Source organism: Rhinopithecus bieti, unplaced genomic scaffold, assembly GCF_001698545.2.
Source record: "Rhinopithecus bieti isolate Rb0 unplaced genomic scaffold, ASM169854v2 scaffold_5260, whole genome shotgun sequence".
NCBI lineage: Eukaryota > Metazoa > Chordata > Mammalia > Primates > Cercopithecidae > Rhinopithecus > Rhinopithecus bieti.
In genome coordinates this window covers 3,789,601-3,804,112 of record NW_016805896.1, presented here as the reverse complement: position 1 = coordinate 3,804,112, position 14,512 = coordinate 3,789,601, and the positions used below count along the sequence as shown (strand labels likewise).

Genomic DNA, 14,512 nt, shown 5'->3' with positions numbered 1-14,512 from the left:
TGTCATATAGTTTTCTATAGCAGCTGCACCCTTTTATATTCTGGCCAGCAGTATGCCAGGGTTCTTACTTGTTTTGACATCCTCACTAACATTTGTTATTTTCTGCTTTTTGATAATAGCCATTCTAATGGATATGAAGTGGTATCTGCTTGTGCTTTTGATGTGCACAGAGACAGAAAATAAAAGGGTTGCTGGGGAAGAAGAAAATGGGGAGTTAATGTTTAATGGATACAAAGTTTCAGTTTGGGGAAATGGAAAAAAGTTCTGGAGATAATGAAGAGTGCTACACAACAACTGAATGTACTTAATGCCACCGAACTAAAAAAGGTTGAAATTGTAAATTCTGTTATATATACATTTATATATGTTATAGATACATACATATATATGTGTGTATACATATGTATTAAAAAAAAAAAAAAAAACAGGGTTTCACTCTGTCACCCAGGCTGGAGTGCAGTGTGGCACAGCCATGGTCACCACAGCCTCAACCTCCTGAGTCGGGGATCCTCCAACCTCAGAGTATGTTGTTCAATGGAAAACTGTGCAAAGATTACTACTAAGTTTGCCTTAATTAATGATTAGGTGCTACTGGTTTTCACCCACCTTTGCTTTTGTATCATGAAGATGTGTCTCATATATGGCTTGCAAATCGTTGAACTTCTAAGAGATTGATAGCCAGAATATATATATACACACACATACATACACACACACACACACACACACACATAACTCCTACAATTCAACAACAAAAAACAATTCAAAACAGGCAAACTGCTTGAACAGACATTTATCCAAAAAAGATATACAGAAAATCAATAAGTACACGAAACTATGCTCACCATCATTAGTCATTAGGGAATAGCTGAGACTACAGCACACACTACCAAACCCAGCTAATTTTTGTTATTTTTTTTTTTTTGTAGAGACGGGGTTTCACCATGTTGCCCAGGTTGATCTCAAACTCCTGGGCTCAAGCAATCCACCCATCTTAGCTTCCAAAAGTGTTGGGATTACAGGTGTGAACTACCACACCAGAATTTTTTTTTTTTTTTTTTACTGCCTTTAATGTGCACATTAGATACAACTGATTTTTTTTTAAACTGTGTGTGGCATTAAAAAAAAGTTGACTTTTAAATAACACAGGTGTTACAGGCACCAATCCATCACACAATCAAAAACCTGCATATAATTTTTGAGACCCCCCAAAACTTAAGGAGTTGGTGTCTTGCTGCCTCAGGAAGAAAATTCATGTATACATGGACCCACAAAGGTCAGACCTACGCTGCTTAATGGAAAACTGTGCAATGATTACTAGTACAGTTTGCCTTAACTAATGATTAGGTGCTACTGGTTTTCACCCACCTTTGCTTTGGTATCATCAAGACATGTGTCAATATAGCAAGTAAGGACAAACAAGCCTAAGTAGTATCAGGAAAATCATTTTGACCTTTTGGACCCATATAACCCCCTAACCTAAGGGTCTTGGTGATTCACAGTGGTCTGTTGACCACATTTTAAGGACCACAGCTCTAAAAAGGGTTAAGTATGAACAGGGTGGAACAATGTAATAGACTAAAAGGCTGGAAATTTTCAGGTCTTTCTCAACCAAGAAAATATAACTCAGGGTTCATTATTTGACTCAAGATATCAGAAGTTCCTAAATCATACACTAGTTCTAAAAGAAACAACCAAATATTCTCTAATACCTCTTCCAATTCTAAAACCCTCAGATTCTAAACACTTTTCAACATTCATTCAGTAACTCATTCAACACACAGTTGTGTCTATTGTATGCTAGGTTCTGAGGGAATAAAGAAATAAGTTCAGTCCTCCAGTAATAAACTCAACACACTATTATATATAAATGCTATAATAACAACAGTTAAAAGTACATGACACCATGGAAAATATCACGAGTAGGAAAAATTAGTGAATTTGAAGACAATTAAAATTATTGATTCTGGGGAGCAGAAAGAAAAAGAATGAAGAGAAATGAACACAGTCTAATGGATCTGCCAATTAACAAATGCATTATGAAGTTACAAAAAGAAAAGCAAGAGAAAAGGATGAAGAAATGATACATGATTAACTAATGGCTGAAAACTCCAAAACTTGAAGACATGAATCTACAAATCCAAAAAGCTTAACAAACTTCAAGCAAGATAAACTGAAAGAAACCCACACTAAGACACATTATAATCAAACGGTCAAAAACAAAGACAACGAGAATCTTGAAAGCAGCAAGATTAAAAGCCAATTTCTCATCAGAAACCACGAGACCAGAAAACAGTGAGACAATGTATTTAACATCCTAACAGGAAAAAAAAAAAAACAAAAAAACAAAAAAAAAACTGTCAACCAAGATTTTTATACTTAGCAAAAAAATCCTTCAAAACTAAAGGAGAAATTAAGGCATTTCAAGCTAAACAAAAGCTGACAGAGTTTGCTACTATTAAACCTGACCTACAAGAAATCCTAAAGACAGTACTTCAGGATGAAATTAAAGGATACTAGATAGTAACTAGAAGCCATAAGAAATAATGAGCATCAGTAAAGGTAACTCCCTAAGTAAATATAAAAGCCAATATTGTATTTTAGTCTGTCACTTCTCTTTTGTTTCCTATGTGATTTAAAATCAAATGCATAAAACATAAGTTTATCAAATGGTATACAACATATAAAGATGTAATTTGTGATAACATAAAAGGAGGATAGGGCTATAGAGGAACAGAGTATTTGTATCCTATTGAAGATAAGTTGGTATCAATTTAAAAAAAAAATTTTTTTTTTTTTGAGACAGAATCTTGCCCTGTCACCCAGGCCGGAGTGCAATGGCATGATCTCGGCTCACTGCAACCTCCACCTCCTGGGCTCAAGTGATTCCCCTTCCTCAGCCTCCTGAGTAGCTGGGATTACAGGCATGCACCACCACACTTGGCTAATTTTTTGTATCTTTAGTAGAGATGGGGTCTCACCATGTTGGCCAGGCTGGTCTCAAGTTCCTGACCTCGTGATCTACCCACCTTGGCAGATCATGAGGCGGGCAGATCACAGGTGTGAGCCACCTGGGATTACAGGTGTGAGCCACCACGCCCAATGCCCAACCTCAATTCAAATTTAAGATGTTAACTGAAATTATAAATTTGAATTATAAATTATAAATTTAAAAATTATAAATTTAAAGTTTTAAAGTTTAATTCAAAAAATGTTTTAAAGAACCCATCTCAAAAAACAGAACTAGGGATGATGGGTGGGTGAACAATTAATTCTTCCCAGGACAGACTATAAAAACCTGAAGACAGGAGTTGTCATGAGAGTCTGGAGACTAGGGGATAGAGGAGAAATAGAAAAAAGAAAAAGTACATAAAAGCACACAGACACATTAAAGTACAAGACACATCATTTAAAACTGAAGTGAATCTCACATACCATAAATTTAACCACATTAAAGCATACAATTCAGGCTTTTTTACTGCATTTGTAAGATTGTGCAACCATTACCTCCATCTAGTTCCAAAATATTTTCAGCACCTCCAAAGACAAGCCCACACCCACTAAATAGTTATTCGCCATTCCTCTGTTCACTCTAGCCCCCAGGAGTATTATGGACTTATGTATTCTAGATATTCCATATATTATGAAATTACACAATATGTGACTTTCTGTGTCTGACTTCTTTTGCTTTGCACGTTTCTGAGGTTGCTCAACACTGTAGAATGTATCAGTATTTCATTCCTTTTTATAGCTGAATATAATATTCCAGCATGTGGATACACCATATTTGTTTATTCATTCATCTGCTAATGAACATGCAGGTTGTTTCAATCGTTTGGTCACTATGAACAGTCCTATTATGAGAATTCTTATAAAGTATTTGTTTGAATATCTGTTTCCAAGTCTCATAAACATATACCTAGGAGTGAAATTACTGGGTCATATAGTAACTCTATGTTAACATAAGGAGGACAGCTAGTAGGTGAATGAAATTAGATACAAGGAGATCCGCTGGGAGGCTACAGCAAGAATACTAGTAAATATGAGAACCTAGGCAGTGGGGTGAAAAAGGAAAGGCAAGGGAGATACTGCCAAAAATAATTTTAAAAGCTGAAGGTGAGAAAACTATGAAGAAAGAGGTTGAAACAATCTTGAAGTTCTGAGCATAGGCAACTAGAAGATTAGTAATGCCCTTCACTGAAATAGGAAAGGCAGAGCAATAGGGAAGAGGAATGGGAATGGGGGAAGATGACAAAAAAGGGTTTATGTGCACAATGAGTTTGGGATGTGTAGGAAATGCCATTCAGTGATGCCGAGACTGGGGCTACAGAAAAAGACCATCGAATCATCAGCATATTTATGACAGAAACTAAAAACACCATCTAAAGCATCAAATTATAAACCCGTACTAATTGATTTACCAATTAAATGCTAGTGAATCTATGGCCGGGCATGGTGGCTCATGCCTGTAACCCCAGCACGTTAGGAGGCCAAGACAGGCAGATCACTTGACGTCAGGAGTTCAAGACCAACCTGGCCAACATGATGAACCCCGTCTCTACTAAAAATAGAAAAAAATTAACCAGATGTGGTGGTGGGTGCCTGTAATCCCAGCTACTCGGGAAGCTGGCGCAGGAGAATCACTTGAACCAGGGAGGCGGAGGTTGCGGTGTGCAAAGGTCACACCACTGCACCCCAGCCTGGGCAACAGAGCGAGACTCCACCTCAAAATAAATAAATAAATAAATAAATAAAATATTAGTAAATCTAGATGAAGTGCTCAAATTACTTTTACTTGGGGATCTCCAAAGAAATAGAATCAATAGGACAGAGAGAGAAATACTGACTGACTATAAGGAATCAGCCATGGGAATCTGGAGGTTGACAAGTCCCAAGATCTGCAGTTCAGACTGCAGGACAGCCTTAAGATCCAGAGGAGCCAATGGAGTAGCTCCAGTCCAAGTCCAAAGGCCTAAGAACCAGGACTACCAATGGTGTAATTCCAGTCTGAAGGCTAGCAAACTGGAGACCTGGAAGAGCAGCCAATACTTCAGTTTGAGTCCAAAGGCAGGAGAAAAAAAGAAAAAAGAAAAAAAAAAAAAGTTCAGGCTCAAAGGCAGTCAGCAGAAGTTCTCTCTTATCCATGGAAAAATAAACCTTTTCATTCTATTTATGTCTTCAACTGGCTGGGTAAGTCCTACTTACATTAGGGAGGGCATCTGCTTTTCTGTCTGATTCAAATGTTCATCTCATCCAGAAAACACCTACACACACATATCCAGAAATGGCTGGCTGAATGTCTGGGCATCCTGTTGCCCAGTCAAGTTGACAAAGAAAATTAACCATCACAAATGCTGTTCAAGATAATACCTCATGATATTCAACTAAGAAAAGTGAATTTTTTGATAGTTTGGCAAAAATACGGTCCTTGACAAAAATGATTTGCTAGATTAAATGTCTAAGGTATTTTAAACCATATTCTGAAGCAAAATGATGTTCCTTTAACTGGACCAAAGTGTGCCATCACAAAAATCAACCAATACAAACCATTTTCCCAACTTAGAGAAAAACTAATTGATGTTTTCAGTTTTAAGTCTTTTTTCATAATGCGACTTAATTCTTCAATACTTCCTTCTATTAGCCTGTACAAGAATCAAGTAAGATACATTTATTTAGCACAAAGTTAGACAATTATTTTAAACTTAAATGTGCATTTCATGATACTCTTTACAGAGTTTTTTTACAAAGCATCAAGAAGTGACATCTGAACGAGTTTGAAAATCACTTAAACAATTAAATACACATTTAAAATAAGATTGCACAGTTCTCAGCCTGACATTTGCCATCATAAAGATGTACATTCTCTTTTAGATACCGTAACAAATTAAAGTGATAATTCCAGAAATACCAAAAAATTTGTTCTTGTAAATAACAAGTTGATTCTAGAGTTTATATAAAAAAAACAAAACAAGAATACACAAGAAAACTCTGCAACAGGGAAGAGTAATTGCTGAAGGGAAAAAAGCATGTCTGAGAGGGTACATGTCCTATCAGCCATGAAAACATAATGAAGAGTATATAATAGTGCTACATGAGTAGACAGAGCAATGCAACACAATGAGACTGAGAATACACACCAATACATAGAAAAACTTAAGGTAATGAACTTTTCACAAAATGGTGTGATACACTAATGCTGAGTCCTTCTATCAAGGTCTCTTAAATCATCACCTAAAACCATTAAGAAAATACTAGTATATTTACTAACGACATATACATTTTAATAGAAAAAACAGACATCCTAAACGTTCATCAACAGAGTAACAATTATGTAAATTTTGACATATCCATAAAATGAAATACAATGCAATCATTTTTTAAAACAAAGCAATGCCATTAAACTATTAACAGACTGATTCTGGGTAGAGAAATGGTTAAGGAGGGAATAGGAATGGAAAGAACCCATATATCATTCTTTACAGGCTTTTGGTCATTCTTTTGCTTTTTTTAAGTGGGAGTCTAGCTTTGTCTCCCAGGCTAGAATGCAGTGGCACAATCTCGGCTCACTGTAACCTCCACCTCCCAGGTTCAAGTGATTCTCCTGCCTCAGCCTCCCAAGTAGCTGGGATTACAGGTGCCCACCACCACACCCAGCTAAATTTGGTATTTTTAGTAGAGACAGGGTTTCACCATATTGGCTAGGCTGGTCTTGAACTCCTGATCTCAAGTGATCTGCCCACCTCAGCCTCCCAAAGTGCTGGGATTACAGGTGTCAGCCACCACATCCAGACTTTTTTGCCTTTTAAATTTCATTTTATGCACATATTACCTACTAAATATTTTTAAAAACACACCTGGAAAATCCAAGCATTCAACATAAGCATGGTAAACCATTTTGTTAAAAAAAAAATTATCAGTTATTACAGATAAAAAGGAGTAAGAAAAGCTATAAAAAGGAGAACAAGATGAATAGGCACCTTAGAACAGCCATGAGTTATGCAAGAGAACCAAAATGACCACAAAGCTCAGATGACAGCAAGGTGACTAAATAAATAATTCATCATTATAATCCTTTCATTTTTCTTTTTTCTGTATAATCCTCTTTATATATTTTTACAAACAAAAAATAAGAAAGGTGAGGCGCAATGCTGACACCTATAATCCCAGCATGTTGTGGGGCCAAGACAGGAGGATCATCTGAGCCCAGGAGTTCAAGACCAGCCTCAGCAACATGGCAAGACCCTGTTTCTATCCAAAAAAAAGAAAAAAAGAAAAAATCAGCCAGGCATGGTGGCATGCACCTGTGGGCCTAGCTACTCAGGAGGATTGATTGAGCCTAGGAGGTTGGGGCTGCAGTGGGCCCTGATCTACCACCACACTCCAGCCTGGGCAACAGAGCCAAACCCTGTCTCTCAAAAACAACAACACATAGCGTGCACACACACACACACACACCTTTAGACACTTATTTTCAGATATAAAACACTAAAAGTTTATCTAACCCAGGCTCCATGGCTCATGCCTATAATCCCAGCACTTTGGGAGGTCAAAACAGGAGGCTCACTTGAGCCCAGGAGTTTCAGATCAGCCTGGGCAATACGGCAAACACGGTCTCTACAAAAAATGCAAAAACAATTATTAGCCAGGCATGGTGGTATGCACCTAGAGTCCCAGTACTCAGGGGGCTAAAGTGGAAGGATCACTTAAGCCCAGGAGGCAGAGGTTGCTGTGAGTCGAGATCATGCCACTGCACCTGGGTGAGAGAGTAAGACCCTGTCTCAAAAAAAATTTAAAAATTAAAGTTTATCTAAATGTGTGTTATCCTGTCTACCTCCAGAAAGGACTCATGAACGGAAATGTTCTATTTGAAAAGTCAAATAATGTTGTTCTACATAAGACCACATTTGAATGATTACAACAGCTAAAACCTATGTCTATATTCTTGGTACAGCTCCTAGTAAATTCTACATATACTTCAAATCTTAAATCAAAGGACCATTCCCTGATTCCATAAACTAGGATAGGTTCCCAATTACATTTCTCCTTTGTATTACTGTGCAGTTACTAGTTTAGCAGAGTCCACTTGCCTGGCTGATATGTAAGCTTCATGAAGACAGCTATATGTCTTTTTATGTGCTCAATCATCCTTGTTCACTAAGAGAGTAAGGAGATCAGTAAGTATTTCTTGAATAAAGAAAACAGAAGAAATTTCTTGTATTTTTTGTGACAGGGTCTCACTCTGTTGCCGAGCCCGGACATGCACTACATGGGAGTCATCAAGGTCAGTTTGACAACATTAATCCTCTTAAATATAAGAACTTAGAAGGTGCAAGCATTGTCTACTTTTTCAATTCTAACTCTGAAAGAGAAACGAGTAACAGTATCAGACAATATAAAAGTCACTGAATTGACAATTTAAAACAGAATCTCCTCATTTTTAGGATTTATATTGCTATATATTTTAAAGCAAATGAAAATGTTCTTTAACGTCTCCATTTTTCTAAAACCAAAATAGTAAGAACAGGCAAGAATATACAGTACTTATTTTAGCACGTCTTACAAATTTAAAGCCGCATTAATGAATACGAATGTTAATTCAACAAATATTTAAGATCTTTCATCCAACGCAGTATGCTGGGGCTATGGAAGCTAAAAATTGAAATAGGAAAACAACGTGAAGGAGCCTACTATCTACTTCACAACCAATATGTAACTCCCCAACCTATAATACAATATGAAATGGTAATTAGTTCCCTGAAAGATATCTAACATAGCTTACTGATGAAAACGTGCTCATTTCAACAAATGATTACAAATAGGAGGAAAATCTAAACCTTAAATAATGTATTATTTTAATTGTTGCCAACCCTAGAAAAAAATAAACCCAGCATGGTAGTGTGCATCTGTAGTCCCAGCTACTTGGGAGGCTGAGGCATGAAGATCACCTGAGCCCAAGTTCAAGAGCAGCCTCGGCAACATAGTGAGGCACTGTCTCATTTAAAAAAAAAAAAAAAAAAATTAGGAAACACAGTTAATAGGCATTCAAAGGCCGACCATTTCCAGGTTTGGCTCTTTGCATCCAAAGCTATTTATCACCTCAGCACTTTCACATATCCCCAGTGGCTGCAGGCCCAAACTCCCCCAACTTCTTCAAAGAGGTCTTCTATCAAACATCACCTTGCAGAGATGATTTCCCTCTAACTAAAGATTTCCTCCTTCAAAGAACTAAACACAAAATTTATATCAAAAATGTTTTGTTTATTGGTTGCCCTTACCACGAAACTATAAATTCTGAGGGCAGAAATAAACTTTTCTTTTCTTTACCGCTGTAATACACAATCAATAAATACAGGGTGAATTAACATACTTTAAGGGGTTGAGGCACTTATAATTTTGTTAAGACACCAATATAACATAAAAGAGGCTGGTACAAAGGATACAATCACCAGACAAGGGAGGGCAGTGACCTTCACCAACTACAAACAATTTCCTCCTATCTATCTTGTTCTCTACAGCTCTTACAGAGATCTTTCAGTGAGTGTGTGTAGAAAAGGGCCCAAATGTTAGTGTTGGTTTCTAAGTTCAGGTATGTTCATGGTCAATATTTCTACAGAAACGAACATAAATAATGTATATTAAGTTTTATAATTTAGCCTAGTATTGACTGAGACATTTACAGTTTAAAACAGTTTAAAGGACACTATTATGAAAGTAAAAAGACAACCCACTGAATGGAAGAAAATATTTGTGGTATGAATATAATACAATACTTGTACCTAGTATACATTGGGAACATTGGGAACATTTACAACTCAGTAATAAAAAGACAAATTTTAAAATAGGCAGAATAAATATTTCTCCAGACAACATCCAAATGGCCAGTAAGTACATGAAAATAGGCTCAGCATAATTAGTCATCTGGGAAATGCATATCAAAATCATAATGAGATACCACTTCATACCTATTAGGACAGCTGTAATCAAAAAGACAGATAACAAATATTAGCAAGGATGTAGAGAAATTGGACCCTCATACATTGTTGGTAGGAATGTATTTTAAAAACATGTACCCACTGTGGAAAATAGCCTGGTAGATCCTCAAAAGGTTGAACATAGAATTCCCATATGACCCAGAAATTCCACTCCTCAGTAAATATCCAAGATGAAAACATATCCACAAAAACAAAACAAACCAAAACAAAAAAAAAACCTTGTACAGGAGTGCTCACAGCAGCATTATTTATAATAGCCAAAAAGTGGAAATAACTCAAACGTCTATCAACTGATGAATGGCTAAATTCATACAACAGAATATTATTCTGCCATAAAAAGGACTGAAGGACAGTAAGCAGTCTTTTGCAACTGGCTTCTTTTAGTTAGCATGTTTTCCAGGCTCATCCATGTTATAGCCTGGATGGAAAACATGCAAAAGACCACATACTATATAATTCTATTTATATGAAATGGTAAAAATAGTCCAATCTATAGAGGTAAAGTAAATTAGCAGTTGCCTAGGGTTGGGAGAGATGGGGAACTGGGGACAACAGCTAAATGGCATGGAGTTTCTTTCTGGGTAACAAAAATGTTCTATAACTGGTGACAGCTTTACAATTCTATAACCATTAAAAATCCCTGAATAGTATACTTGAATGGATGAATGGTGTGGCATGTGAATTACATCTTAATAAAGAAGTAACAAAACGCTCACTTACATTTTTGGTTACACTTTACTGCATTTATCAGGAAAATTATATGTCATTTTGGTCTTCATAAAGGTCTTGAGATTTATCCCTCCAAACAGAAACTCTTTCATTAAAGGAGACAAAGATAAGGAAGGTAGAAAAAGAAGGGAAACCTTCATAACTGAATGGCTACCATATCTAACATATATAATTTAACCATTCATTCTTAATTTTTTTGTTTATTTTCTGAGACAGGGCCTTGCTCTGTCGCCCAGGTTGGAGGGCAATGGCACACTTGGCTCACTGCAGCCTGAACCTCTTGGGCTCAAGTGATCCTCCAACCTCAGCTTCCTGAGTAGCTTAGGCCCGCGCCATCACGCCCAGCTAATTTTGGTATTTTTTGTAGAGACAGGGTTTTGCCGTGTTGGCCAGGCTGGTCTCAAACTCCTGAGCTCTGGCAATCCACCTCCCTCAGCCTCCTAAAGTGCTGGGATTACAGGCGTGAGCCACGGTATCCAGCTCATTGTTATATTTTGAACAGTAGCTTCTCCCACTCTCACATTTTTGTCTTTACACACTTTGAGAAACTAAAGAATGCTTGGCTTAACACAAAATGTTCAACTAATTTTCCTTAGTTTGTTAATATATTTTCAAGATTGATTGATTTATTTTATAATTATTCTGCAGAGATAATGTGATTCAAGATATGGGAAAATAACTAAAAGAATGTCTGGTACTCAGTAAGTGATTGTCATTATCATTAAACTACCGGAGATGAGAATCCTGAAGTTGATGAGCAAAACTGCAAGGAAGGGGAAGGACACAAAGGCTACACCCTACAAAAGCAGTCATCTGTCAAGAAAAGGAAACCCTTGGCAGAGTAGGCCAAGCTAATATGAGGATTGCAGCAGCAGCGGTATATTCATCAGCATCACCATCACTATCAACACTATCATCACTACCACTCTCCTCCTAAAGCATCTTTTTATATGCTTTAACTTTTTCTACTTATGAAACACTTAAACATACGGAAATATCACAAACCTTGCTAAAAGCATATCTTACAATTTTCCCACACTTGCACCAACATTTTCTTAAATACATTAAATATTAGCTAGCTTTCTTCTATGGCAACCACTACCTTGGAAAATGGTGTTAATCACTACTATACATATTCTAATATAGTATCTATAAACAAAAGGAGTACTGTTTTGCATGTTTTTAAACTTTACCCTATAGCATTATTCGTCTGTACCTTGTTTTCTTAGCTCAAGATTTTGTTTGTTGTTTTTCAGTTCAGTCATGTTGTTTCATGCAGCTCTAGTTCACCCGTGAGAACTTTTGGATAGTACTACATTTTATCAATATCACAGTTTATTTGCCCATTCTCAAGCTAATGGAATGGTTTTTTGTTTGTTTTCTTATTTTTTTGTAAAGACATGGTCTCACTTGCTTTCAATTTTGTTATGAAGCTGCAATAAACATAATCCTTGAGCACAATACTTATTTCTAGAATATATTCCTAGAAAGAAAACTGTTAGGTCAAAGGATATATTTAATATATACCTCCAACTTCATCAACTAAGCTGATCTACAAAACAGTTACATGTTTTTACATCCCCGCCGAGTGGTGTAAGAGTTCCTGTTTCTCTTCGTCTGCAACAATTAACCATACTGCCATACTTTTTGCCAAAGTGATGACCATAAAGTGGTACCTCACTGGCTTACTTTTTCTGACTTGTAAGATTAAGTATCATTTATTGACCTTTCAGGTTTCCTCATGTGAAATGCCTATAAACAGTACTGCCATTTTTCTACTGATTTGTAATAGTTCTTAACACAGTCTAGGTACCAACCCTATATTGATTACATGTGTTTCTAAATGCTCTTTGCAAAAAGAAAAAACAAGATAAACCTGTTACTGATTCTGAAATCTAGTAAAATGTAAAAGCAAAGCTAATTCCTGACTTTTCAAAGCTCAAAGCTACATTCCAGACCTTTATGTCAGTGTTTCTCAAACCTTTCTGTCCACTCACAGAAGATGAATTCCTCATTCAGGGCCAATACACATATACCTACACATAAACTGAAAAACAAGGCTATAAATCAATTTATTCTAAAGAATGGGTGACGTTTTCATAACCACAAACAATATACAAAGACAGATAGTCTCCATTCTATACAGCCAGCATTTTGGTTCACATTTTGTCTGTTATGTAAATACATCATATAGCTTTCACAAGGTTCAGTAAGCAAGCGTCTATTTCGATTAACAACGGTTTGTTAAAACCTTTAACACTTGATAAACAACCATCATATCCATCAGGATGTTTGCAACAATAATGAAGAGTGTCCACTCTACCCCATGAATTAAGAATTAAAGTACAAGCTCAGACTAAGCAAATGAAATTTTTCATTTTCAGTCGCACTAGCATAATTAACTTTTTACAGATAAAGTTGCTCAAGTTGCCCTGCATACGTGAACTGATTCTGAATGCTTTAGTGACAGATATCTCAAAAAAGTTTACTTCATTTACAGGAACACTATCAAATGTTTCGGAAAACAAAGACACTGCATTAGGGCATATAATCATTGAACAGGAAAGGACTTTAGGTCACTTACTCCAAATCTCTCCTTTTCAGGTAAGGCATCTGCAACCCAGAAGTTGTAAGAAACTTGCCCAATTGAGATCCTCTAAAATCTACAAATTCAGAGTCTTTTCCACTGCATCACCCCTCTTCTTACATTAGACTTCTAAAACTGTTTCTCTATTAATTTCACGAGAATAAGTTGTTGCGTTATAGAAATGACAGAAGTAACTCCCAAACCCACATCAATCTTTTTCTTTCCACTCCCCTACCTTTTCCCTCCCTTATCCTCCATTATCATTCACAGAATGAAAAAAAATACCTGACCACCTGAATTTCTGGCCCTAATTGGCTGTGGAGTCCCGACCCCCTGCTACTGTTTCTTTGTTAAGCTAACTGGAGTTTTTAAAATTATTCATTTCTTTATTCAATAAATATCTAAGCCCAGACTTTGCAGAAGCGTGGTGCACGCAGCTCCTCCAAGCCCGCAGACCACCGCGGGCTGGCATCCCGACGCCAGGAAGCCGGGGGCGCTGGAGAAGCAGGGTTCCCGGGAATGCCTGGAGGCCGGCCGGGTGGTGGGGGACGGCCGACAGGTGCGGGGGACTCACCTTTCCGCAGCTCCCGCTCCCACACGGTGACGATGGGCCGCGAGTGTTTACGGTGGTGAATGAGCCACAGGGACAAGGTCTGCACGCTCTGCTGTGAGTTGCTCAACTCCGACAGCTTCTTCTCCAGCGCCGCCTCAGAGAAGGCTGACATCCCTCCGACACCACGTTCACGCCGTCCCACGCGGTGGGGCCGAGGGGAGGAGAGTTTCGCCGCCCTAGCCGCGGCCTCGCCCCCTCACCCCACCCTTCCCCACGCTCTCACCACGGCCGCCGCTTCATCCAAGTCCGGCCGCAAACCAGCAAGATGGCGTCCGCCCGGCAGTGACGTCACACGGACCCACGCCCCGCCCCTTCCGCTGCAAGCCCTGGGAAAACGCGTGGCCTAAAAGCGGAACCACCAGGCGGAAGGGGCGGAGCCGAAACAAGTTCAGGGGAGGTGGGCAGGGGCTTGACGCCTGGGTTAGTCTCAGAGGCATGGTGGGAGTTTGCCAGGCCTGAACCCTCCCTAAGGGAAACTCTGTCAAAGAAGCAGTGATTACAGATCTCTATATAGGCGTGTAAATTGGGATAAATTAGGGCAGGCACTTTAAAGACTATTTGCATGACATTTAAAAATACACCTTCCTAGAT

At 37.9% G+C, this 14,512-nt stretch overlaps 1 protein-coding gene across 2 annotated transcripts in view; it reads right to left on the bottom strand.

The window, feature by feature from the left end:
* The window catches only part of RPRD1A (regulation of nuclear pre-mRNA domain containing 1A), a 76,842-nt gene extending 62,619 nt beyond the window's left edge, over positions 1-14,223 (bottom strand). For both annotated transcript variants that reach the window (XM_017874006.1, XM_017874007.1), the window contains exon 1: positions 13,883-14,223. In XM_017874006.1, coding sequence (XP_017729495.1) covers positions 13,883-14,033 — 151 coding nt within the window. In that variant the 5' untranslated portion in view covers positions 14,034-14,223. The remainder of the gene's footprint in view (positions 1-13,882) is intronic.
* Positions 14,224-14,512: the final 289 nt, after the last annotated feature.